Genomic DNA, 27,700 nt, shown 5'->3' with positions numbered 1-27,700 from the left:
ATCTTTAGGCATGGGATATTGAATGCTGATTTTTCTGCATAGAAAAAAGGGATAGAGAGGGTCATGGAATCTTCACCTGAGTATTCAGTCATTTCCCCTCTACCAGTTGGTTGTATGTAGTTTTGCTTTAATTGTACATGGCCTTGAAGTCCTGGGCACTAGCTAGAGTACATATATATTGAAAAAGACTAAGAGAGAGGGCTCCATTTGTGCATCTATGGGGAAGCCATCATCCACACTGGGTAAGACTTTACTGTGCAGTTACTTTGGGCTCACTCACGTGCCTATCGGTAACTCCTTACCCATGCTCTGTAAGTAAGTAATGAAATCATTAGTTTTCTAGGTGCTACTTTGGTGAAATTGAACACTGTTTTGTAATTGGGACATTGAATGAGGGTAGGTTTTTCCTAATTTCCCCTCCTCACCTTCAAGGAAAAAATTTCCCAACCACCTTGTCTTGAAAATAAACGAACACATAACAAAAAATAGAAAAAAGTTAAATCTAGAAATAGACAGACTATGCAGAATGTGGTCTGTGTTACGGTAAAAAAAAATTCTTGTGTTCCAGGGAAATTTTATTAAAGTAGTGTAAGACTGTAATTATATCTAGTGTAGTCATTCTTTGTATCAGGAAATAGACCAGCTGATTAGAAAGAGTAACGTATGAAGTTTTGCATTTGAGGGCTTTTGTTGTCACAAATTACTGCACTAAATAAACTGACTATACTTTGTATACTTCCTCTTTCCAAGCTACTGGAACATACTATGTCTCCTGGCAAATGACAATGTTGTCAGCCTGTCCCTTTGCTCATTGTGAACTCCTTGGTAAAGTTGTCTCCTCTTTTATCACAAGGTCATTCCATTCTTCATATGCAGATGAGGATTGTGACTCTTTGGCTCTCTGTGATCCTCTGCAGAAGATGAATTATGAAGTTGACAGCCTGCCTGAGAGCTGCTTTGACAGTGGCTTGTCTACTTTGAGAGACTCCAATGAGTGTGACTCTGAGGTAGACTACAAGCAACAGGGAGGATTTCAGAGTTTGCACAGAACACAGGAAAGCCTTCGGGGAGATGCATCAGACACAGATGTAAGCCAGAAGCCATGACACTCTGATGCTGTCCTTTGACTAAAATCTTTCATCATGTTTTACAGAAATCTGTCATAACAACACTGTTAAGTGTTAAGGTCATAAATAAGAACCTTATTAATTAGAATGGATGTTTTTCCCACTAAACTAAGGAAGAATTATCAAAAATTTGTTCTGAAGTAGTAGACTGGTAGTAGACTCAGTGGCATAGTTTATTTGTCTTTGCTCTGTGACATATATATGTTAAGATATTTGGTTTTTAATTGCTGATGTTTTTTGATAGGTTCCGGATATAAGAGATGAAGAAGCATTTGCTTCTGAAAGTGTGGCCTCTGTCTTAAACTGGAAGCCACAGGGGTCTGCTGGTGAGGGCAGTACTCTTACTTCTTCCAGAAAGCCCATCTCAGCTCTTTCATCTCAAGTAGGTAGCTTCTGACACTATTCTTTTCATGGCACGTTACTTAAGAGGAAAAATGTCCCCGTCATCACTCATTTTGTTATATCTCTCTAGATAAGCATGGTGGATGACAACTCCAAACACACATCTCAGAAGGCTTACAAGATCGTGCTTGCAGGGGATGCTGCAGTGGGAAAGTCCAGCTTTCTCATGAGACTCTGCAAGAATGAATTTCAGGGAAACACAAGTGCAACCCTAGGTATGGCTCTCACTTCCATTGATAACAGAAGAATTACCATCTTGATTACCAGCTTGATTTCTTTTCTTTCAGGTTTATATACATAGATTCACAAAATAAAATATATGTGTATGAATTCACGTATACAGAGACTGTGTTTTTGTATGTGTGCCCTTATATTTAGAATAATCCTTTTTTTTTTTTACTAAAATCTAATAAAGAAAAAACTGACAGACAGTGGGAATCTCTGTAGACAGTACAAGCAAACAAACCCTGCTTAGACTTAGATTCTTTAATTTAGCATATGTTTCTCAAGCCTTTTGTAGAGAGCCTGGTATTGTAATGCTGAGAGATACACAATGAAGAAAAGTGACTGAATCTCAGCCTTTAAGGAAGTTTCACCCAGTGGAAACAAGTTGACCAAAATAAATTTTAAAAATGAGATGCAGAAAGAACTGCATATTTCCATAAGTGGCTAGGGAAAACTTTTTATTTTTATTTTTTTTTATTATTTTATTATTATTATTATTTTTTTATCAGTTACATTTTATTAACTCTGTATCCCAGCCGTGTCCCGATCCCTCATTCCCTCCCAGTACCTCCCTCCCTCCCTCATCTCCACTGTGCCCCTTTCCAAGTCCACTGATAGGGGGGACCTCCTCCCCATTCATCTGATCCTGTTTTATCAGGTATCTTCAGGACTGGCTGCAAAGCCCTCCTCTGTGGCCTAGGAGGACTGCTCCTCCCTTCGGGGGTGGGGAGACCAAAGAGCCAGTCATTGAGTTCCTGTTAGAAATAGTCCTTGTTCCCCTTACTTTGGGAAACCAATTGGTTACTGAGCTACCACAGGCTACATTTGAGTGGAGGTTCTAGGTTATATCCATACATGGTCCTTGGTTGAATGTCAGTCTCAGAAAAGACCCTGTGCCCAGATATATTTGGTCCTTGAGCTCCTATCCTTTCCCCATCAGACTAACTCCCCTTCTTTCTTATGATTCTCTGTACTCTGCCAAAGGTTTGGTCATGAGTCTTTGCTTTGAAAACACTGCTAGTTAGAGTCTTTCAGATGCACTCAGTAGACTCGTGTCATACGTTCAATGCACATCCCATCTGTCTTTCTAAACGAGGATTGATCATCTTACCCCATGTCTGCTCAATTGATTATTTTTTTTTAGGTGTATAGATTTCATTATGTTTATCATATCTTATAGGCCTATATAAGTGAGTATATCCCATGTTTGTCTTTCTCCTTCTGGGATACTTCACTCAGAATGATCTTTTCTAGATCCCACCATTTGCCTGCAAATTTCATGATTTCCTCCTTTTTGATTGCTGAGTAGTATTCCATTGTGTAAAAATACCACAATTTCTGTACCCATTCCTCCGTTGATGGACATCTGGGTTGTTTCCAGGTTCTGGCTATTACAAATAAAGCTGCTACAAACATGGTTGAGCAAGTATCCCTTTTGTGTACTTGAACGAACTTTGGGTATATACCTAGCAGTGGTATAGCTGGGTCTTGAGGAAGCACTATTCCTAATTGTCTTAGAAAGCGCCAGATAGCTTTCCAGAGTGGTTGTACCAGTTTACATTCCCACCAGCAATGGAGGAGTGTTCCCCTTTCTCCACAACCTCTCCAGCATGTGTTATCGCTTGAGTTTTTCATCTTGGCCATTCTGATGGGTGTAAGGTGATATCTCAGGGTCGTTTTGATTTGCATTTCCCTGATGGCTAATGAGGATGAGCATTTCTTTAAGTGTTTTTCTGCCATTCGATATTCCTCTGTCGAGAATTCTCTGTTTAGCTCTGTTCCCCATTTTTTAATTGGATTACTTGGTTTGTTGCTTTTCAGCTTCTTTAGTTCTTTGTATATACTGGATATTAGTCCTCTGTCAGATAAAGGGTTAGTGAAGATTCTTTCCCAATCTGTAGGCAGTCGTTTTGTTTTGATGATGGTATCCTTTGCTTTACAGAAACTTTTCAGTTTCATGAGGTTAGGGAAAACTTTTGATCCTTCATTTTATGTTAAAAACTTTCAATGATCATGGCAAATTTGAAATTAAAGTCAAAATTAAATCTGTGTTTGTGCTCCTTTTCACATGTCTACAAGAAAATGAGTTTAAGTAGCATTACTTTTCTTTCTTTTTCTTTTCTTTCTTTTGTTCTGAGTCTTTTTTTTAAATACTATTTTTAAATTAAAAATTGCACACAATATGTTTTGGTCATGTTTTTTCTCCCTCAGCTCCTCCCAAATAATCACATCTCCCTACCCACCTAACTTCATAGTCTTTCTCACTCTTTCAGAAACAAAATGCACATTAAAAAAAATGAAAATCAAAAGAAACAACAACCAAATAAGAGAAAATATAACAAACCAAAACAAAAAGACGTGCCTCTCACACTGTGGAGTTTAGTTGTGTTGGGTAACAACTCTTGGGCATGGAGCCTGCCCTGGAATGTGATTCAGATACTCAGTAACACTCCATTGAGGTAACCTGGTTTTCATTCACCCACAGGTAACAGTTGCGAAGATCTTCCTTGTTAGGGTTAGGATCCCATGTCCTAACTTCTGTTTTCTTCTCAGCCCTGGACCACATCTGGCTTGAAACTGTGAAAGTCCCATGAATGCAGACATAGTCTCTGTTAGTTCTTATGTTCTTCAGTTCTGTTGCCTCTGGAAGACACTATTTTCTTGGAGTCATCCATCCAATCTGGCTCATAGAATCTTTTTGCTTCCTCTTCCACACAGATTATTGAGATTTGATCTCTTTAAAAATTTAATGCCCCAAAATCTCTCACTATCTCTTATACCTTGTCCAATTGTCAGTCTTTGTGTTAATTCCCATTTACTGTAGGAAGAAGCTTCTATGATATGGGTTCCACAATACATGTATCTATAGGTGTAGTAATATGTCATTAGGAGTCTTTTTTGCATATTTATATAGTATTAAAAACATAAAAGCTAACAGTTGCGTAGAAGGGAAAATGTGGAATTTTTTTTGGGTGGCTTGGGTTACCTCACTTAGGATGATATTTATCTGGCTCCAACTATTTGCTAATGAATTTAATAAATTCACTTCTTAACAGCTAAACAGTATTCTATTATGTAAATTTATGACATTATTATTGTCTATCCCTTCGTTGACAGATATCTGGCCTGTTTCCAATTTCTGACTATTACAATTAGAGCAGCAAAGAACTTAGATGAGCAAATATCTCTGTAGTTGGATGTAGAGTGCTTTGGTTATATGCCTAATAATGGTATAGCTGTATCTTGATATAGATCTATTCCCAGCTTCCTGAGGAACTGATTTCCATAGTAGCTATAAAAGTTTACACTCCCACCAGCAATAAATAAGAGTTTCTTTTTCCCTGTATCTTCACCATTATAAGCTGTCATTTATTTTATTGACCTTGGCCATTCTGACTGGATAAGATGAAATCTCAAAGTAGTTCTTATTTACATTTTTCTGATGGCCAAGGATATTGAACATGTCTTTAAATGTTTCTCAGCCATTCGTGTTTTATCTTTTGAGAATTCTCTGCTTCATTCTGTATCCTGTATTTTAATTGAGATGTTTTCTTGATGTTCAGTTATTTTTAGTATTTTCTATATCATATATATCAATACTCCTTGACATATATAATAGGTAAGAATTTTTTTATCATGTGAGCTAAAATAATAGTGTTCTTATAGTACAGAAGCTTTTCATGAGTTATCTCATTTGCTACTTGTTAGTATTAATGACTGTGTTGTTGATGCTTGTTCAGAAAGTCCTTTCCTGTACCAATGAGCTGAAGCTTATTCTCCACTTACTCTTCTATCAAGTTAGAGTATTTGGTCTTATATTAAGCTTCTTAATCCATTTAGATCTGCATTTTATACATAGTGATATTAAGAATCTATTTTTATTCTTTTACATTAGTTCATTAGAACTATATTAGTAGTTCTCTACTTCCTAATACTGCAACCCTTTAACACAGTTCCTCGTGTTGTGGTGACCCCCAACCATAAATTTATTTTCCTTGCTACTTCATAACTATAATTTTTGTACTGTTATGAATTATAATCTGAATATCTGGTATGCAGATCTGGTATCTGATATGTAATCTGTGAAAGTGGTCATGACTTACAGTTGACATGACTTACATATATATATATATATATATACACACATATAACACAATTAAAATAATAATAAATACATATTTTAGGCTTAGAAAGTAAAAAATACTTCTCCAAGCCAGACAACATAAAAGAAATGGATGAATATTTACATGTATGTAAACTATTAAAGTTAAATCAAGATGAAATATGCAATTTAAAGAGGCCTGCAGCCCCTAGTGAAATAGTAACAGTAATTATAATCTAACCACAAATGTTTCAGGGCCAGGTGGATTAAGTGAAGAATTCTAATCGATCTTCAAAGAACTAAAGGCAATACTGTTCAAATTATTCTGCAAAACAGAAACTGAGGGAGCATTTCCTAATTATTCTTACCACTATTTTCCTGATACCAAAGTACACAAAGAACTAACAAAAAAGGAAAGAAAATTTCAATATTGTGATTTTCAAATTTACATAATAATTAATAGGGGTTTGAAATATATACATTATCATTTACTTTGCTCCTTCATATAAAGAGTTATTTAGATAATCAGAAATAATAAAACAAATTGATTGCCCTTATCAATTTGGGCGTCTTTGTAAATTTATAGTTCTCTGGCAAACCTTTCATGATAACAAAACTGAAAGTTCACTTTATTTTAACTCATAAAAGAAACCATTGTTTTGGTTGATAGAGACCCTGATGTGTGTGTGTGTGTCATACACCTATATGCACACATATTTGTGTAAATATATGTGTATGTGTGCACAGTGGTCACATGTGAGCATTCATGTATTGTACATACCGTGTTATTTGCATACATGTACATGCAGTATATAAACAGCACACATAACATACACATGCATGTGCATATACATACATATTCACAGTTTTGCATGTGCAAAAAAATAGCTCTGAGTTCAATCATCTAGGAAAAATAAGCTGAGCTTTCTTTATTCCATAGAGTGAATCCTTCCTAAAATCAGCCTGGCTGCAGATAGTACTTCCATTTATATAAATATGAATGTGTGATCTAGTTTATTTGAAACTCAGTATTTGAAAGCCAAGTGTATTTGTTTCTACTTTGTCTTTGTCTTTAGCTTTTCTATCATCTAAGTCACAACGTCACAACTTACAGAATTACCTGTGGTATTTCTATTTCAGGAGTTGATTTCCAAATGAAAACTCTAATTGTAGATGGTGAACAAACAATTCTTCAGCTCTGGGATACAGCTGGACAAGAGAGGCAAGTACTTTTCATAGTGTTTTCGATTAAAGAATACAAAGGCAAGCCTCATAGGGTTTACTATACTATTTTTATTCACAATATATTACAGTGCTTTAAGATATTGCACTTATAATTGTAAGTTATATGTAGTATCAAAAAAGATCATTTGCCAACATCCCCTCCCATGTGTATGTATCATTTGTATGAGAAGGGACTCTGGACTTTCATTAAGCTGATATGTGTTTGGGACATCACACTTTGCAGTGGAGAGGAGGCATCATTTCTGAATGTGGTGTCACTTGGAGGGATACTTAGTTTTGAAGCAGTAAATGATGGTTGACAATACCTTGTCAAATACCCTTGATTGAAGGACAACAACATTCTCAATAAGTGGTAGGCATATTCTGGTGATTTCATATCTTAGATTTCTTGCCATGACCAGAAGTATGAAGTATACATTTTCATTTTAATCTAGCTCTCTGTGGTTAAAAATTTACTCAATTGTGCAATGAGTTTTTGAGATGCCTGTGTTTATACCATACTCTATTATTCAGTGATGCCATTGGTCACTTCAGATTTTACTGCACTGTTTTTTTCTTCTTTGGACTCTTGGAGGTAGGCTATAGCTTCCATTCAGGTCTCTCTGTATCTGGCCCTTAATAAATCATCTTTGTTCATATAAAAAAAAAAACAAACCAAACCAAAACAAAGCCTACTCCTTCTTTTTCATAACACAATTTTCCAGCACACTGGAAGTTCCACTATTTATGTTTTGGGGTATATGTATATGAAGATATACATGTGTGCGCGTGCAGACCATAGCTCAATAGCAAATGTCTTTTCAGTCACTTTCTGACTCTTTTTTGAGACAGGCATCTTTGGTTTCCCACTTGCCTGGTAGCTGGTTTCAGGCATTGAATTTTGTTTTTGTTATGCTTCCCCATTGCTTTAGCTAAAGTTTGCAGTTAGCAGACATTCTTGGGATTGTCTGATGGAGAGAAATATGGGCTTTGTCAGTGTATCAGTAATTACTTGAAGTTTATCAGTAATATTCGCTATTAATGTTTTTATTTAGTGGGCTTGGATATATAAAGTAAAGCTAAAGGACGTAGTAGAGATGAAGTGTACAGCAATGACTAGATGATAGAATGGTGATAAAATCTGGTTTTGTCTTTTCCAGATTCAGAAGTATCGCCAAGTCTTACTTCAGAAAAGCAGATGGTGTCTTACTGCTGTATGATGTCACTTGTGAAAAAAGCTTTCTTAATGTACGAGAATGGGTGGATATGGTTGAGGTAAGTATTATAATGAAGAAATAGATAATTATGCAAGGGAGTCATTGATTGTTAAGAAATTCCATTGGTTTTGTTGGAGTGAACATGATTAGGAACTACTGATCCCTGCTTTCAGGAAGATTGACAGTTTCTAGTGGCACTTGGCAACTTTGTCTCTTCTCAGGGTCTTTTCTAAAGTTGAAGATAGTTCTTCAAGTAGCTTCTGAAATAACTTCAACTTCTGGGCTCTTTGCTAAATAAAATATAGAAATCCTGTATGATAAAATGGAAACAGGTAGCTAAAAAGAGCAACTTTTACAAACATAAAAGTAGTGGGATTGAATATAAGATGTGTTAGGAATTTTAGAAACAGCTGAGACAGACACCACTGGGATGTTAGCATGGGCTAAGAGAGAAAGTTAAGGTTATTCTAGTTATGGTGTGGTATCCTTAGACATCACAAGATGCATTGAAAATGTGAATTGGTACTTTAATCAAGTGGGATGAGTAACATCTGTGTCAAGATGTCTTCCTTTAAGGACCTTTCATATCATTTGGCTTCACAGTCAAAAATTTTAAAAGTAGGAAGTGTACTGCAAGTTGTTACTAACAAGCATATAAAACAACAGGATACTCTCTAGAAAATGTAAGCTAGTAGTTAATCCAGCTTCCCAAGTAAGTATATTATCTGTATTTTAAATATATTAAGTTACAGTCATGTCTGAAGACACATACTGTATGATACCAATTGTGCTTGTGCACTAATGTTCTCTTCCTGACTACAGAATTAATGAAAACATGCTGTGTGATTCAAATATTTTTTTTGATGTCGAAACATAAATATGCCCTTTGTTCTACCAAAGCACCGTATCTTTTTTTAACTTTTATTAATTACACTTTATTCACTTTGTATCACCCCATAAACCCCTCCCTCCTCTCCTCCCAACCCCACCTTTCCTCTCCTTTCTTCACACATGCCCCTCCCCAAGTCCACTGATAGGGGAGGTCCCCTCTCCTTCCTTCTGATCTTAGTCTGTCAGATCTCATCAGGAGTGGCTGCATTGTCATCCTCTGTGGCCTGGTAAGGTTGCTCCCTCCTCAGGGGGAGGAAAAGCACCATATCTTAAAGTCACTATAAATTCAATGGAAGTTATTACATTTCTGTAATATTTTACTTGATAAAATTATCCATATTTACATTTATTTCGCTAACATCTCAAAAATAAAACAGAAACAAGCAATATTTATATAGTGTGAGAACCTTGAGGCATAGAAAGTGTATGACACTTGTCTGTATTCATAATATGAGTACGTAGAGACAGAATGAAGCTCACAACCTCTTGACTCAACATTGTCTATTTCTTTGGTAAAGTACAAAAGTGAGTTACAAGTGAATAGCAGTTGCCTTGATGAAACTAAAGGAACCCTAAGGAGTGCTTGTCCCAGCAAGAGTGAATTCTGCTATTGAGGAGAACTTAATGGGCTAGAGCACTGAGTCCTGGCCAAACATCTTATCATTAATATTTGAGAATTAGTCTACATTTTTAGCCTATGTGTTTGCTGAAGAAAATGCTCAGAAAAATCACAATTCAAAAGGCATCAGCCAATGAGGAAAATGACCTTATAATAAATGAGCTACTATATGTGCATATTACAAGTGAGCTTTTTAGCCATTCATATTACTTCCTCATGTGGTCAGAAAAGGAAGAAAAGAAGATGAATTCTTAGAGTTCATATGAGAGAGAAAGTAGGTGTCACATTGTGTTGGATTTCACTGTAGAAACAAGAGTATCCAGAAAGAGACTTCCCCATGGCTTTTTCCTAGGAGAGGCATTGAAATTAAAAGAGTCCATATTAATTCGGTAAAAAAAGTGGAGCTATTGCTAGTGACAGACATAGAGAAGAGAGCAGGCTTAAAGGAAAAATATAGCAAAGAAGTGGAATGACAGGAGTTGACAGGTATTGCAGAAGAGTAAAGGAGGAAGAGCCCAAGACTGTGGTGAGGCAGCAGGAGCAAGTGGTCTCATGGAGAAAGCAGTGTTCAAGTCAGTAATTGAAGGGGTGCTACATTCTGTTTATAAGACCTTAGGAATCACTGAAACACTCAGTTCTTGGCCAGTGTGATTAATTATTTTTTTTGTCTTCACTATGAATCCCGGAGAGGTCACCAAAGAAAATAAATCATGAGCATCTGAATGTGTGGAACAATAAATATGGAGGAGGGCCATGTGCTCCTTGCTCCCCTTTACATCAAATAACACTTATACTTATATGCCTTAAGTCAAAGTCAGAAAGTCAAATACATCTTATTTTTATATTCATGTCTTGATCCTGTATGAGGGGCATACCAAACTGAGTGAGCATGCCATTTTAGTACTTCAGTGTAATTCCCATGTGTTTATAGTAGGACTGCTGCTTATCCTAGGAAAGAAGTAGAAACTTGTGTTTCTGTTCTGTCCATCACATCTTTTATTTACAGCATAGCATGACAAGATGGAATGTTCCATATGAGACCCTCACCTCAGACATGGGCCTCTGGCCCCACTAGGGGGTCTGATATCATGTGAAAATCTGCACACACTATTTGGGTGATTTTGGAATTTATGACTTAAGAAGACTGAAATTTAGGACTTGACTCTTTCACTTTAATAGTTTAAATTATAAACTAGCATAGTGAGTGTAGAACCTTGAACCCCAGTTTTGTTCTTGCATAGCTAAAGAATAGTGTATACTTTTGAATTTGAGATAAAGCAGTTGATAAAGAAGGACTATTTTTTAAGGAGACATTGTTATCCAACAGTGTGTGGACATTCCATCTGCACAGAATTCTCTGGTCATGCTACTGGGCTATGTAGTGATTAAAATACACTGAGTACTCTGCAGCTGCCTAGTCTCATACCCTTTACATTTTCCATTACCCAAGAATGGAACAGTGCCTAAGTGAGACAATACAGTTCCTTTGGACCTCAACCTTCAGATTTACATGTTCTTACTTCACCTCTCTGAATTTAAGAGGAAAAAGGGTGATTGTATCTCAGGGCACGTTGAGTTTTAAAAATATTATCTTAATTTTAAGAAATTTTGCAGAAAAGATCATTCTGAGTGAAGTATCCCAGAAGGAGAAAGACAAACATGGTACATACTCGCTTTTATAGACCTACAAGATATGATAAACATAATGAAATCTACACACCTAAAGAAGATAATCAAGAAAGCAGACACGGGCGAAGATGATCAATCCTCATTTAGAAAGACAAATGGGATGTGCATTGAACGTATGACAGGAGTCTACCACAAAAGGCATCTGAAAGACTCTATCTAGCAGTATTTCAAAGCAGACATTAAGACTCATAACCAAACCCTCGGCAGAGTGCAGGGAATCATAAAAAGAAGGGGAGTTAGTATGATATGGAAAGGATAGGAGCTCTACAAGGACCAAATATATCTGGGCACAGGGTCTTTTCTGAGACTGACACTCAACCAAGGACCATCTATGGATATAACCTAGAACTTCTGCTCGGATGTGGCCCGTAGTAGCTCAGTAACCAAGTAGTTTTTCAAAGTAAGGGGAACAAGGACTATTTCTAACAGGATCTCAAGGGCAGGCTCTTTGACGCCCGCCCCCCCCCCCCAGGGGAGGAGCAGTCCTGTTAGGTCACAGTGGAGGACTATACAGCCAGCCCTGAAGATACCTGATAAAACAGGGTCAAATGAACCTCCTCCCCTATCAGTGGACTTGGAAAGGGGCAAGGAGGAGGCCAGGGAGGGAGTGTGGGGTTGGGGAGGGAATGAGGGAACGGGATACAGCTGGGACACAGAGTTAACAAAATGTAACTAATAAGAAAAATAAAATTAAAAAAAAAGAAAGCCATAAAGTAGTGGCTACAGAAGGAAGGCTGAGAAAACAGACCTTCTATTTGAAAAGGTTTTGGGGAAAGAGCAACAACAGTTCAAACAGGAAATTAAAAATTGGAAATATGCTTTTGTGAAGAAGATAGAGGATATGATTATTACTTTGTTGTTCATAGTCACTATCAATTTAAAACCGTCTAGATATTATTATTATTATTATTTTCAACCAGAAAGATCAGCTAGAATGACCCTGACGTGCTGACATCAGGTTCGGGCTTCCTGGAGGTGACAGAATGAGAAAAGTGGGGACCCACTGGAAGGGACATCTGTGGACAATAGAGATGTGTGCAGAGGCTGTCAAGGCATGAGGCTTCTAGATTGCAGTGCCTACCTGGAACCTATGAAAAGATGAACAAGGAAGAATGAGAAGGCTGGAAGACATGAAGGCTTCCATGCTACTCTAGAGGTCCTGACAAGGCTTTGAAACTACTCAAAGCAAAGCTCACCCACTAGAGGAGTCCCACAATAAGAGGAGACAGCCTGGCTTCAGCCCTACACTGTGCTTAGGTCTTGATTGGAAGCATAAAGCTAAAGTTCATTCATCACTTCCTGAAGCCAGCCATCCCCAGGGAAAGGCCATCCTAAGTGGTTCCTCCCATGCTAGCTAAGACTACTATAATAGTATTCCATAATCAGAATGGTTCACAAGCAACAAAATATTTGTTTCTTGTGGTTTTTGAGGTTAAAAAGTCCAAGATCGATGTACATTCAGTGTCTAATGGGGTCCTAGATTTCTTGCTGGGCTATCTTGCTGAGTTCCACTTAAGATGGATGGGCAAAGGATCTTTTTGGTCTCACTGGTAATGGCTGAGTCCTTATGAACAGACAAGTACTCCTAGATTCCTGTGCATTAATGCTATCATCTTTGGGGTGAGGATTTCAATGCACAAAGTTTAGAATTGGGAGGTCAACATTCTGCCCATGGTAACTACTCTTTAAATTCTGGCAACTTCATTCTTTGTCAGGCAGGTTTGAAGGTGTTTGATTTTGTTCCTACATTGAAGCCTGAGGATTTTAGCAAATATTTCATTAATGTTCATCCATTTATAACTCTGTAACCAGAATATATACCCAAATCACTGTGCTCATTTATGTGGTCTTTCCAATATTTAATCAAAAGAAATTTGTCTGAGAATCATGATCAGTCACTGTCACATAGCTCAGGCTGTGCAGAATATGTGCTATTTATAATTTATTTTCCCTAATGTATTTATTAAAACTTTGTATCAAAAAAAAGAAATTTTGCAAATTAGCACTAGGACATAAAAAATGAAAATAGATATGAATTTTGTTCTACAAGTATAAATGATTACAAAGGCTAAATTTGGCACCTTGAGACAATTGGACAATGGCAGCTACTTGTATCATTGTCGCAACACATTGGTTCAATGTTTGATGTATGTCTATTTTTTTTCCTTCCTGGTAGGATGGAGCCCATAGAACTATTCCTATCATGTTAGTAGGAAACAAGGCTGATCTTCGTGATGTTTCTACTTCAGAGAAACAAAAGTGTATATCAGCATATCTAGGAGAAAAACTGGCCATGGTAAGCATGGGGGTTGTCAGAAATGAGGCAATATCATGTAATTGTTCTCAGAATCAGAAACCAAAGAGTGAAACCTTTGACAAAACTGTACTCTATCTGGTAAGGCATTTGACCTTCCTATGAATAGATTTTCCTAACTCTGCTTAACTGTAATGAGGCTCTCATGTGAATGTCACATGACCTCATCGGTGTTTTCCTAGTGTTTGGCATTGGTGAATATCAGGTAAAATGTTCCTTCTCTTTTCTTGATAGATGCCTCTGGTTGTGGGAATCTATGCCTACTACAGGAATCCTAGTAAAGACAAAATTATTTTTAGAGGATGTGATTGTCCCCACAGAGTTATCATTCCAATGATGTATGTGTGGCAGTATCTTGGCCAATGGAAAGGAATTTGAAGACTTGTTTGGTTTTTTTTTTTTTTCCTCCAAGAATTTATGCTTAGTAGGAATTATTTGAAATTGCAACTATGCATTTGTGGAGAGAATGAGGTACACTTCTACTCTGAATGCTACTGTGCACATTCTTATCCTGTCATTGCTATCATTATTGAAAGATGATTTGTGCTAGTGACTCTTCTAACTCATACTAGGAATCTATGCAATAGAACCAAACAACTTTTCTTGGTGAAATGTAATTTGATGATGACATTCATTTCTGTCATCATCAAAACAAAAAGCTCATAGAGGCAAATATTCATGAGAAGAGACGACTTGTTTATTAGATAATATGAAATAAAATCTAAATGTAACAAACATCAGAATTAGACACAGGAGATCTAAGTGGGAAACACTTCCTTATACATTAAAAAAAGGCTAACCAAAACTCCTCTGCTCTGAATTGCATTGTATTGGAGTATTTCTCCACTGAATGAGTGAATGTGTGTGAGTGTAGTTGACTGTGCTGTATAGCCTGTGTAGTTCGCTGTGTTGAGGACGGTCCTCACAATGTTTTCACTGTATTGGAGTCATCCTATACTGTAAATGTAGCCCAGTGTGTTGGTCTGTTTGTTTATTTGTTCTTGACAGGGTCTCATGTATCAGGCTGTATTTTAATGTTTTACTTCCACCTTTCTAATGCTGGTACTCCAGGAATGTTTCACCACATCTGGACAGTCACATACACACACACACACACACACACACACACACACTTGTGTATATTGATGTTGTTTTGAACTCTGGAATTTACTTAGCTGTCACTCTTAGCATTCTTGATAGAAATACACACACACACACACACGTGTATTTGTTGTTTTTCAAGATAGGCTTTCTCTGTATACCCTTGACTGTCCTAAAACTTGCTTTGTGGACCACCTGGGACTTCCTCTGCCTCAGAGATGAGCCTTACTCTGCCTCTCAAGTGCTGGGATTAAAGTTGTGTGCTACCGAACCTAGCTTCAAAAATATTTTTAATAACTTAAATTTCATAGAATCTAATTAAAGCCTTCACTGCATTGTCTATTCTTCTTTTCTACAGACGTATGGAGCATTATTCTGTGAAACAAGTGCCAAAGATGGCTCAAATGTGGTGGAAGCTGTTCTCCATCTTGCTCGGTAAATTTTGCCTTGTGTTTTGAAAACTCAGTGCATATCATATTTTTCACTTACCTAATGGTGATATCAAATTCCTTCAATACAGCATTCAATTAAAATATCTGCTGTAGAATATAGTTCTGTCAGTCATGGTAAAGAAAACAGTACATGTGTCTATTATAAAATCTAATCATTCTGCTTGTTCATTGTGAACATTGGCCAAATGTTTTTTCCTCCCCCCCAAAAAGAGCTATAGCTCCAGTACTTTTGAACTTTTTTATAAAACATCACTAAGAAATGTAATAATTGGTAGCTGGAGTGATGGCTCAGTAGTTAATGGCATTGGCTGCTCTTCTAGAGTTCCTGAGTTCAATTCCCAGCAACTACATGGTGACTCACAGCTATCTGAAATGGGATCTGATGCCCTGTACCAACTTTTAGGAGTACATGCTGACAAAGCATTCATTTAAATAAATAAATCTTAAAAAGAAAAAGATTCTATAAACATATAGAATCGTCTCCTGAAACCAAAATTTAAACACAACAGGCTGTTATTAATCTAACTGTATATTAGGACATTTTGCTGGTCAAATAGGGTATAGAAAAACAACAAATTGTATATTATACCAGTTGGAATCTCTGTCTGAATTGCTCACTATGTAATTTGAGAAGACAGCAGTGGTGTGGAGATTACATAGCACTTTGTCATATGGATTAGAATAAAATTCATCATTAGAAGATGTATAAAAATGAATGTCAATTTTTCAAGTATTCCTAGCCATGACAGTATTATTTCCCTGATTTATAGTTTCTGTTTGATATTTGTCCTGATTAGGTTTTTGTCAACTTGACATAAGGTATTGCTGTTTGAGAAGAGGTAACCTTAATTCAGAAAATACTCTCAAATGATTGATCTGTGGGGGATGTTCCTTATTAATGATTGACTTAGTACCAATATGTATGCTACCACCTCTGTATATTTGGTCCTGGGTTATGTAAGAAATTAGTCTGAGCAAGCTATGAGGAGAAAACCAGTAAGTAACATTCCTCCATTGCATCTGCTTCAGCTTTTGTCTCCGGGTTACTGTCCTAACTTTCATGATGTACTGTGGTGTGGAACTGTAAGATAAAATAAATTTTCTTCTTCCCATATTCTTTTGGATCATTGGATTTTATCTCAGCAATAGAAAGCTGATTAAGATAGAAATTTGTACCAAAGAGTGGACTTTTTCTGGGATAGACCTGACCATATTATTTTGTGGAGAATTGTGAAATAATGGAAAAGCCTTTGATATTCAAAACTTCAAGAACTAGCCACTGAGTTCATGTCAGAGACAGCCCCTATTCCTATTACTAGGGAATCCACTTGGGTACTGAGCTGCCATGGTCTACATCTGTGCAGGGGTTCTAGGTTATCTCCATACATGGTCCTTGGTTGGAGTACCAGTCTCAGAAAAGACCTCTGGGCCCCAATTTTTTGGTTCTGTTGCTCTCCTTGTGGAACTTCTGTCCTCTCCAGGTCTTTCTACCTCCCCCTTCTTTAGGGGTTCTAGGTTATATCCATACATGGTCCTTGGTTGGGGTATCAGTCTCTGCAGGGCCCCCAAGAGCTCAGTTTTATTGGCTCTGTTGGTCTCCTTTTGGAGCTCCTGTCCTCTCCAGGTCATGCTAACTGCACCTTCTTTCATATGATTCCCTGTACAATGCCCAAGGTTTGGCTGTGAGTCTCAGCATCTGCTTTGATACCCTGCTGGGCAAAGTCTTTCAGAGGCCCTCTCTGCTAGGCTCCTATCCTGTTCCCTGTTTTCTCCTCTTCAAATGTCCGTCCCATTGCCTCTCTGAGTGAGGATTGATCTTACCCAAGGGCCTCCTTCTTGCTTAGCTTCTTTATGTGTACAGAGTTTAGTATGTTTATCCTATATTATATATCTAATATCCACTTAAGGCACGAAAGGGTCATGGTGGGAGCCAAGGCTTGGTATCATGAGTGCCACGTGAGACCGTTGGTGAAGGTGCAGCCTCAGTTGCAGCAGAAACTATGGGATTGAAGAAGTCCTTCAGAGATGTTGAGGCTTGTTATCATGTGGCAGTGTCACTAGTGTCCCCATTAGTTTTTTGTTTGTTTGTTTTCTTTTATTGTTGTTTTAGTTCTTTTTTCTTTTTCTTTCTTTCTTTTTTTTTGTCAACTTGACACAATGTAGAGTTTTTTGGGAAGAGAAAAACATAATTAAGAAAATGCGTCCATAGACTGCCAAGTAAACAAACATATGCCTTTATTAGTGATTGAAGTGCAAGGGTATGAGTCGTCCTGGGGTGGATAAGAAAGCGGGCTGAGAAAACCACGAGGAACAAGCTAGTAAACAGTGTTTCTCCATACCTCCTGCTTCAGTTCCTGACTCCCTCTTTCTCCCTTGACTTCCTTGGATCATAGACTGTGGTGCGGAATTGTAAATGAAAATAAAGTCTTTCCCCACAATAGCGGGAGAGGCTCAGGAATCCTTATTTGCTTGAATACCATCAAAAATGTTCAGTGTACCCAACAACACTAAATAAGTAAATAAGTAAATAAATAAATAAATAAATGATTAATTAATTAATAAGAATTAACCTTTTCCTACCTAAGTTACTCTTGGTTATGTTGTTTTATAACAGTAATAGAAATCTTAAATAAGACAGTCTGCCAATAATGGATGCATGATTTCTTGCTATAATAAAGGAATTATATATCTACCAAAAGAAAAATGAACTCACAAAATCTAAATAAGGATAATAATATCTAATTGCAGACAAACAAGTGCATAGTTTTTTGCATGCAGTCTTTTTCTGATGATTTTTTTAAATTTGTGTAAGAATCATCAGTGTGAAAATTGAGCTATGGTTTTTCTTGCTGTATTTTAATTAGTGACTTGGGTTAATAGCACCTAGTAAATCAGGCTCCTATCAATAGAATGCTTAAAGTTTGGTCTTGAAATGGATGTCTACGCTGAATTAAAAAAAAAAAAAAGAAGAAGAAGAAACAGGCCTCAGATTCTAAAGGTCCAAGGAACATCTGTTTGTGGCAACAAACAGCAGGTGTCCTGGGCTCAGACTTGTTATCATTGAGTAATTTCAGTATTAGCAGTACTCCAAGGACTCCCAGCTCAGCCAAGGAAAACACCTGTGTAAAGCAGCACTGACGTTTCATTTAAGCTAGAATAGGCAGAAACCCAGACAATTAAACACAGAGTCTTTTGACCATGTGGGTTTTTGCTTTGTTTTGGCCTGAGCTACTCTTACAGTTGGCACCAAATAGCTGTTGCCACACTTTTATCTATTAGGTCAAATGATGACTATGTGCTTTGGGTACCACTGAAAGCAGCAGTAACTTGTTTTGACTAAACAAGTTACATTTAGTGAAAGGAAGATTTCAACACAATGCATCCCAGGTGATAGGTATTCACTATTTTTGTGTTCATGTTGATTCCTGGGAGGAGATAATGCAACTTCTGGGGCACGTATGGGTAAGAAAAAACCCCAGGTCTTTGAATTTCTGGCCCAAGGGTTAGTAAGAGCTGGCATTATCCTTAGTCTTACTTTAAATGCTTGTGGGGTGATTGTCATGATAATCAAAACATTTTTAATTTTGGAACATTTTAGATTAAGGTTTTGGGTTTTAGGGTTTTGTTTGTTTTTTAATTAGAATTGCTCATCTGGTAACACCTGTGCAGGTGTTTGCCAGGCCTGTAAAACTGCAAGATCCAAACACATCTAGGTACAAGCATTCAGAGTAGAAATACACCCTGTGTGTGGCACTAGCTGCTGTCTACACGTTAGGGAATAATAAAGTACAACTCAAAAGTTCATTTTTAAAAAATGCTTTAGCACATTGCCGTCGCCATCATCACATCATTTATTGTGTGCCATGCATGCATTCTTATATTTGCATGTGTGTATGCTATATTTGTGAGCATGACCATGCAATGCTATGCTGTACATGTGTGGAGTTGGTTCTCTCCTTTCTTGTTTACTTGAGTTCTGGGGATCAAGCTTAAATTCTCAGGCTTGTATGGAAGTTGCTATACTCCTGACCCACTTTACTGGCTCTCACTTAGTCCTAGAGTCTTCCACATATCCTTTTTTTTTATTCCAGACATCTCTAGTCTGTACAAAAGAAAGAGGGCTGGATAAAATGTCTCAAAGGTCCTTTTCATGTTAGCCTGTATAATAGCCTGCATTCTATTAAATAGTTTACTCACTAGTGCTTAGTTGTCCTATAGTAAAGTCACATGGATAGAAAGACTATCTTAGTCACATCTAAATTATAGGCTCAATTATTTTCATGGCATAAAGATGGTAAGCTATTGCTGACTCTCTGTTTCCTATGTGAGCTGCAGTTTACAGGGTAGCTTAGACACCAGCTTTATTTACTTAAAATAACTGGTGTGCAAGCCTGGAGAGATGGTTCATTGGTTAGGAACATTTGCTGCTCTTCAGAAGATGTGGGTTCAGTTATAGGTATGCATATGATGTTTTACCACTGTCTGTAACTCCAGTTCTAGGAAATGTGATGCCCTTTTCTGACCTCCCACTGGCACCACGCACATGGGTACACACACAGTCTTTATAAACAACTGGTGGACAAAGACATTTTAATGGATAAGTCTTCTCAATCATGTGACAGTTAAGCCATAGCTGCTTTGTAGACAATTATGCTATTAATCGGATAACTTATGAGTCACTTAATGTGTGTTTTTTTTCTTCTTTTTTTGTTATAACTTTTATTGCTTAGACTTCTAGTTTTATTATCAGTGTGTCCTCAACATAGGACATTCCTGGTAGATTTAAGAAACTCAACAGCAAGATTAAAGCTGTTGATACATACATCCCCCCTTAATATTTACTTGCAGGTTTAATAATGTGTGCATTATATGTGAACTTGATGTGTGCATAGCCCTGTACTAGATTTAGTAATATAGCAAACAGAAGACCAGCTTTGATTTAACATTATAGGTAATGAAATGAAAGTGTATAAGTTGGAGACATAAAACATAGCTGCAGTTAAAGCCTAGTCAAACAGGACAATCTTAACTCCACTGCCAGCAGCTTCTGAGAACTGTTGGTTGATTGGTGTTTGTATGTCTGTTGAACCTCCTCTTCTGCAATCTCTCCTCCTCTTAAATTGAGTATTATAATTTCATACTTGGCTGCAGATGTTTATGCTCATATTTCCTTCATCATTTATTCATTCTACATTCTCTAATCACTGTACATGTATTTGTTTGGTTGCTTGGTTTTGCTTTTCCATTTTTTTTTCCACTGTTAGAATGGGCCTTGTGTGGGCTAGCATGCTCTCCACCACTGAGATATGCCTTGCCCTAGTTCTAATCTTTGTAAATAAAACTGAACTTTCTGGTTTTGTTCCCAGACCCCACCTTGTACTTTATGTACAGTGTAAAATCCAGATTCCTTCCATGTGGCTAACAATCCTTGTAACTTTGCCTCACCTGCCCCTTTACTTGAGTCCTTTTTTTTTTTCAAATTGAATAATAATTCATAGATACAGCAAACTTTGTGTCCAGTAATATCTAATTCTTTTAGTCTTTAGTGTTTGTGCATGTTTCAGAACCTGGGGTTCCCTTGCTGAAGTGACAGCAAGTGAACATCACTTCTTTTTCATATTTATTAATTATTTTTAGAGCATTTCATCCATGAATACTGTGTTTTTCCTTATTTCTACCATTCTCTATCTCTGTTTCAAGTCTTCTCATGTCTTCCTGACTCCCTCTCAAATCCATGATTTCTTTAGTTATTTTTTACTCAGGTGTGCATACAACCTCCCACACTTATGTACATATACACACGTGCTATTTTAAGGTTGCTTACTTTTAGATATATTTAGGATTGGTCATTTGGGATTGGATAACCTGTCATGAAGCCCCTCCCACATCAAGATGAAGAGCTACAGGCCATCAGTGACTGCTGAGAGAAAGGAAGCCCAATTATTTTAAGAGGTTGTTTTAGTTAATTCTCTATTGCTGTGATAAAACACCGTAACAAAGACAACTCATAGAACAAAAAGTTTTGAGGGACTTCTGGTTCCAGAGTATTAATAGTCCATCACTGCAGGAAAGTGTGGCAGCGCTCAGACATGGCGACTGCAGAGAGAAACAGAGCTGATGGCTCCCACGTCAAATCGTAAACAGGAAGTAGGGAGCAAACATGGAAGGGCACCCTGGGTTTGAAACCTCAGAGTCTGTTTTGAGTGACATTTTTCAGCAAGGTTACACCTCTGAATCCTACCTAAACAACACTAACAACTGGGGACCAAATATTCAAATGCTTGAGAATATAGGGAACATTTAATTCAAACAAACAGAGGTTGTTCTAGAGTCAACATTTCCTAGAAGCATCTTGGTGCCTACAAGACATTGTGCATGTGTGGTCACACACTTGTGACTACCTAATTATTTATCTAGATATCTATTTCTGCCTCAGAGCTTTGTAAGTGACAGCCTGCAATTTAGACATGAACGGGACACTTGTTTAATGATAGAATGACCAAGGCTTTGAATTTAGAAACTGTAAATTTTTTATTGTCCTCATAATTAATTCCCACAGATAAGTAAACCAGTAGTTTACTTTTGTGCTAATCCTTTTCTCCCATCCTTCAGGGAAGTGAAAAAAAGGACAGAGGATGATGACAGCAGATCCATCACCAGTCTAGTTGGGTCTACTTCCAGAAAGTCACTGCAGATGAAGAACTGTTGCAATGGCTAAATCTCTACTGTCCTTAGTTCATGAAGTTACTGTTTCCAGATTACTGATTGTGGGACACTGGTTCTCCATGGAGTGATGCACCATAGCACACTGACCTATGAAGAATCGCAGCCTGGCAAATTGTACTGCTCTTGCCTATTTTCAGGAACGTTGGGCTTTCCTTGCTGTCTCAGCGAGCTGTTTGGGGTGTCTGGCCATGTAGAACACTAAGAGAAAATATGTTAATATTTTAATATGATACAGTAAAACAAAACAGAATTCTCAGATCAGGCTATTGAGAAACCACTTGTAAAATTGCTTTGTAAGAAAACATGTAGTGTGAAGTTAACCTGTGACAGTGTTTACTTAAAATTTTGGGCAAAAGAGCAAAATACTTTATTTGTATATGGAAGTCAGTGCTTTCATACAGAGAACAAGGAGACTAGCAGTAAATTATATAATACAGCTTTAAACCGTGGGTGGCATAAGATAGCATGAATATTTTCATTTGGCAAATCAGCTTTTCTGTTACCTAGCCTGATAAAGTTGGGCATGTCCAGCTCACATTACAGACACACATCACGTACAGATGAGATTTGTTCTCGTCTGTAAAACCAGGAAGTTGGTCTCCAGGGCCTCTTGGATTCTGTAGCATTTTAAGAAGCAAGAAGGGCACAGTGGTCCACAATTACTAAGGACCCTGTGAGGTCTAAACTTTTAATACTGGTTTTTCAAATTTCTGAAATAAGAATAGAATTTATTTGAGAAAATGGAAATATATGGCTCTAGTGAAAATAAAACTACTTTTTAATGAAAAAAATAAGGTATGTTTGAAAGTGCATATAACAAGAAAATAGAATTTCAGGAGGAATTGTAAAAACTGTGGTTTAAATTGTATCTGAAAATTTTAGTGAACACGTGTATAACACATACTATTGAAAGAAGGAAGGCACAAAAATGTATTCCACCTCGTGACTGACAGAGGCAGATGGAAGAAGGGAGTTGGCACAAATGGCCAGTGGGCATGTGCCTTCTTACGGGGATAGCCAGTCTCCTGGAACAAGCCTGACAGTAGTAGTGGTATAATTTTGAGTATAGTAAAAACCCACCAAACTTTGTATTTGGAAATGATATTTGTATTTTATGAATTTGAATTATGTTTATGGAAATTACAATGGTACCTAAAATAACTTAACATTTTGCCAAATGAATATATTGTTGCTTTTTCACAATGTCCTGGGCTTTAAAGCATTATCTGTAGCATAATGCCAGTCCCTTGGGCCCTGACTTCAAGCACTGACTTACTCTTTAATGAAGAATAGGACATTGTTATTGGGCATGGCTTTGGAAAATGCTGCATTTAAAAAAGGACCATCCTTTAAAAAGTTGAGTCTGTCCTTTAGATAATGTGATTTGTAAGTGCTCATCACCTAGAACACGGCTAGTCTTATTTTTCTCCTAGAATCTGAAGTGCCTCCCACTCCTCCTGACCAAATGTCTTTAAGAGCCAAAGTCCTCACTATCTGACCCGAGATGGGCCAGCACAAACAGATTTCCAGTCGTCTGAAACTACTATAGGTCTATGCTTTGGATAGCTTACCCAGAACATAAATAATAGCTGTTACTTTTTTAAGTTGTATAATGCATGCTCAAACTCTTTTCTTTTTTTTTTTTTTTTTTTTTTTTGTTGTTGTTGTTGAATTAAAACTATTCCTTGGGATGGCAAGGCTTCTCAGAAAGTAAAAGTACTTGTTGCACAAGCTTGCCACTCTAAAATTTGTGCCTGAACTCGCAGTGCAAGGGCAGAATTGACTGCTGAAAGTGGTTCTCTGACCTTCACACGTGTGCCATAGTGACCAAATGATATGTGTGCAAACATACACATTGTAATAAATAGTTTTCAAGTAACACTTTCTTTTAATAACCCCTCCTGTGTTGTTGATTTCCATCATCAAACTTTAAAACTTTAAATTCTTTGAGCTTCCTTTTTTAGTAAATGGAAATTGTTTAGTTACAGTTACAGGCAAAAGTGACATTTGTTATCCCTACTGAAAGGATTCTGGGATTTTAACAAGAAAACTAAAGCTTCAGTAAATTCATAGGAATGATTATTTTATGTTTACAGATTTGCATCATCAATTAAAAGGTTATATTTCTGATCAGAAAGAATACTCTGATAGTGAGAAATTGACAGAGATGACAGGTGAGTGTGATTATTTTTGTAATGTGGCACAATTAAAAGTTCACCTTAGGGAGTAGGGATCCTAGGTGAATCTGAGTCTTACATATCGCTAGATGGCACATGTGTGTCACTCACTGAACTGACTGTGTTAGCATGTAGCTTACCATGTTCTCTTTATTATTTTTCCCAAAGTCCTTTTGTCTTCTGCACTGTATAAACAAGGTGTATTGTTAATACAGAAGTTCTGCCTGGGGTTTTTGCTTCTGATTGTGGGGCTAGAATAGCTCTATTAATCAGAAATTTGTCTAGATTACTTGACTGACAAACCAAAATATTCAGTGATCCTAATATACAATATTCAAATTAGAAATTTTTATCTCTGCTTAATAAGCTCATTTAAGGAAAAATTGATTAAAACCATTTTTACCTGACTTGACAGAAGACTATACTGTGATTTCTCAAAGGTGTTCCCAAATTTAAAGTATATTTAAGTAAAGACAAAATATGTATTCAGTATAAGCTTACTTTGATATATTCACACATTTCTTGCAACTAATTTATCTTACATTCATTTTTCCTTAGGCAACTTTTAAAATCACAGTGATGGTATAGACTCCTTTTAAATGTACTGTTAACAAATTGGATAATATTTTAATTTTGTTATGAAAAAATATGTTGGAGAAGTAGGCATTTTTTCACTGTTAACTTCTAGTGTATTTATTTTTGTAATTTATTGTTCTTCTAACCATTGATTATTTAATACTGTGTTATCTAAAGATAAAATTGAGATAAAAGGTAAAGACTTACTTTCCTATTTCTACAGTGATTAGCCTCAGAATATTGTTTTTATAGGCTTTTATTATTTATATGTGTAAGAAATTCTGTATTTTATATGACAAGTAAGCAACTGAGTCACTATTATATGATTTTGATTTGTATGGTTTACATTTTCACATTTTGAGCTGTATTTCATTTATACTGTTTATATTGTTTCAAACCATTGATAATGATACCATGAAGTATAATTGCATAGCAATGCAAATATCTAAGCAATACAAACTCTATGCCTTGTAAATGCAATAATAAAGTGTCCTTCTTTTGGCCGTTGGGCAGTTTCCTGAGCTTCCTATGGGTACTCTGAAGCAGCTGATTCCAGTGTCTGCAGAACACCATGCTTCTTCAGCACTTAACATTTTTGATCATGCCATTCTAGCAGTGAGAGAAAAGAATCAATAAATGTGTGACAGTTGGTGCCTCAGCAGAGCGTAGCAGAGCGATCATTGAGGATACTGGAAGACCAATAGTAGAACTTTTATGGTAACATTCCTAGATGTGCTATATCTATTCTATTTTTAAAATTTTTATTATTAGTTACATTTTATTAATTCTGTATCTCAGCTGTATCCCGCTCCCTCATTCCCTTCCAACCCCATCCTCTCTCCCTAATCTCTTCCCTGCCCCTTTCCAAGTCCACTGATATGGGAAGACCTCCTCCCCTTTCAACTGACCCTGTTTTATCAGGTATCTTCAGGACTAGTTGCAAAGTCTTCCTCTGTGGCCTAGCAGCGCTGCTCCTCCCTTGGAGAATGGGGAGGTCAAAGAGTCTGCCATTGAGTTCATGTCAGAAATAGTCCCTGTTCCCCTTACTAGGGAAACCCACTTGTTTACTGAGCTACCATGGGCTACATCTGAGCAGGGGTTCTAGGTTATATCCATACATGGTCCTTGGTTGGAGAGTCTCATATAAGACCCCTGTGCCCAGATATATTTGGTCCTTATGGAGCTCCTATCTATGTCATACTAACTCCCTTTCTTTCACATGATTCTCTGCACTCTGCTGAAGGTTTGGTTATGAGTCTCAGTATCTGCTTTCGTATCTATTCTATTTTTAAAAAGAATTTCATAAAATTGCACTGCGTTTACATTTCTACTTTACCTCTCTTTCCTTTGACTGCTCCTATGTCTGCTTCATGGCAGCTTTGATGGGTTCTTATTTTAATTATCTTGACACATACATACTCTTGCTGAGTCTGTGTAGTGAAACTTGTCTATATACACATTTTTAGGGCTGAACACTTGGTATTGGATAACCTTTCAGGGGACTCATCCCTTGAGAAGCCTGAATCTCCCTCTCTCAGCAGATACTAATTGCCTATAGCTTTTAATCTTTGAGGGAGTCCTTGTGAGATTCTCCTCATCCATATTGGGATGACAGTTGGTGGTATCATTGTGACAGTCTTGTTCAGGTGATCATGACATTAAGATTTATTGGGTAGAATTTCCTGTCATCCAGAAGAAGCAAATTTGTCAGAGACATCCAAGACCTCTATCTACTATTTATAATTCTTTCACCCTGGAACAGTGCCTGGCACATTGCTTTTCCTCAGTTTAAAACCATAAATATCATTGCTTGATCTGGTTAGGACCAGAGGTTCTACAGCAGTGAATAATTGGTAAATTTTCTGGATGACATGGAAACGAATATGGAAGAACATTTCTTCCGTTAATTGATTGTCTTCTACATGAATTGTTGTTGTTTTAAATGCCTCAAATTTGGGGTGTCATACACTATGGGATATGTTATAGTGAGGAACTGAAGAAAAGGAAAATGAAGGTTTGAAATTCAGAATGGAGGGAGGGGCAAGATGGCGGCACCAGGAGACAACTGTGTCTGAGGAGGAGGACATAATTTTCCATACAGCGACCAAGAGACTGAATTCAGGGCCCTAAAACAACAGCAAACGTGTTTCACAGGTGAGAGGAAACTCCCATGGTGTGGGAATGAGTTGGGTCCACTCTCTGGTCACCCAGCCAGAACTCAGAAGAGATCCCTGGTTATGCAGGCATTAGGTCGCCAGACCAGAGCCACATGCCTGTGTGTCTTCATCACCTTTCCAGGCTGAACAGTGGGCACAAAAACACCAGAGACTGGCAGTCCCAGTCAGGAGAAAAACCCACAGGGAAGGAAGGAACCGGGATTGGCCTTGGGTAACCCAGTCTTTCCTTGGAAAAGTTCTTGCAGACCCATAGGTGTGAGCCACCATCAGTGAACTAGGCTCTAGCAGCAAGCACAGAGACAACTGCGCGCCCAGCTCTCTGTCACAGACAGAGCTATGCACCCCAGGGCACCAGAGATTAGGAGTCCCTGTTGGGAGAAAACCCAACAGGGAAGAAAGCAAACAGGGACCTAAGTAGGTCATCCAGTATATCCCTGGAAAAGGTCCCACAGACCGGCCCAACCCAGGGACCTGCTGTGCACCAGATAGCCTGCTGCTACCAGGAGAGTGGTACTCACCTGCCACAGATTACCGCTTGGGTACTGGAGCAGAGAGCTCCAACCTCAGACCTACAGAAGCCTGGGATCCCCAAGATTAAGCCCCAGAAAATGCTCCAAGTGGCCAGATCATGGGACACCCAGGTTACAGAGCAGCTCACTAAATTTACAGCAAGAAACCCAG

General features: G+C 37.5%; 1 protein-coding gene across 1 annotated transcript in view; it reads left to right on the top strand.

The window, feature by feature from the left end:
• Positions 1 to 25,339, top strand: part of Rasef (RAS and EF-hand domain containing) — an 84,256-nt gene extending 58,917 nt beyond the window's left edge. The window contains exons 10-17 of the mRNA XM_060365718.1: positions 854 to 1,088; positions 1,372 to 1,509; positions 1,600 to 1,744; positions 6,997 to 7,078; positions 8,241 to 8,355; positions 13,673 to 13,792; positions 15,270 to 15,346; positions 21,976 to 25,339. Coding sequence (XP_060221701.1) covers positions 854 to 1,088; positions 1,372 to 1,509; positions 1,600 to 1,744; positions 6,997 to 7,078; positions 8,241 to 8,355; positions 13,673 to 13,792; positions 15,270 to 15,346; positions 21,976 to 22,081 — 1,018 coding nt within the window. The 3' untranslated portion in view covers positions 22,082 to 25,339. The remainder of the gene's footprint in view (positions 1 to 853; positions 1,089 to 1,371; positions 1,510 to 1,599; positions 1,745 to 6,996; positions 7,079 to 8,240; positions 8,356 to 13,672; positions 13,793 to 15,269; positions 15,347 to 21,975) is intronic.
• The last annotated feature ends 2,361 nt before the right edge of the window (positions 25,340 to 27,700 follow it).

The sequence above is a fragment of the Meriones unguiculatus genome, chromosome 12, assembly GCF_030254825.1.
Source record: "Meriones unguiculatus strain TT.TT164.6M chromosome 12, Bangor_MerUng_6.1, whole genome shotgun sequence".
NCBI classification, from domain to species: domain Eukaryota; kingdom Metazoa; phylum Chordata; class Mammalia; order Rodentia; family Muridae; genus Meriones; species Meriones unguiculatus.
This window is presented reverse-complemented; position numbering and strand designations above follow the sequence as displayed.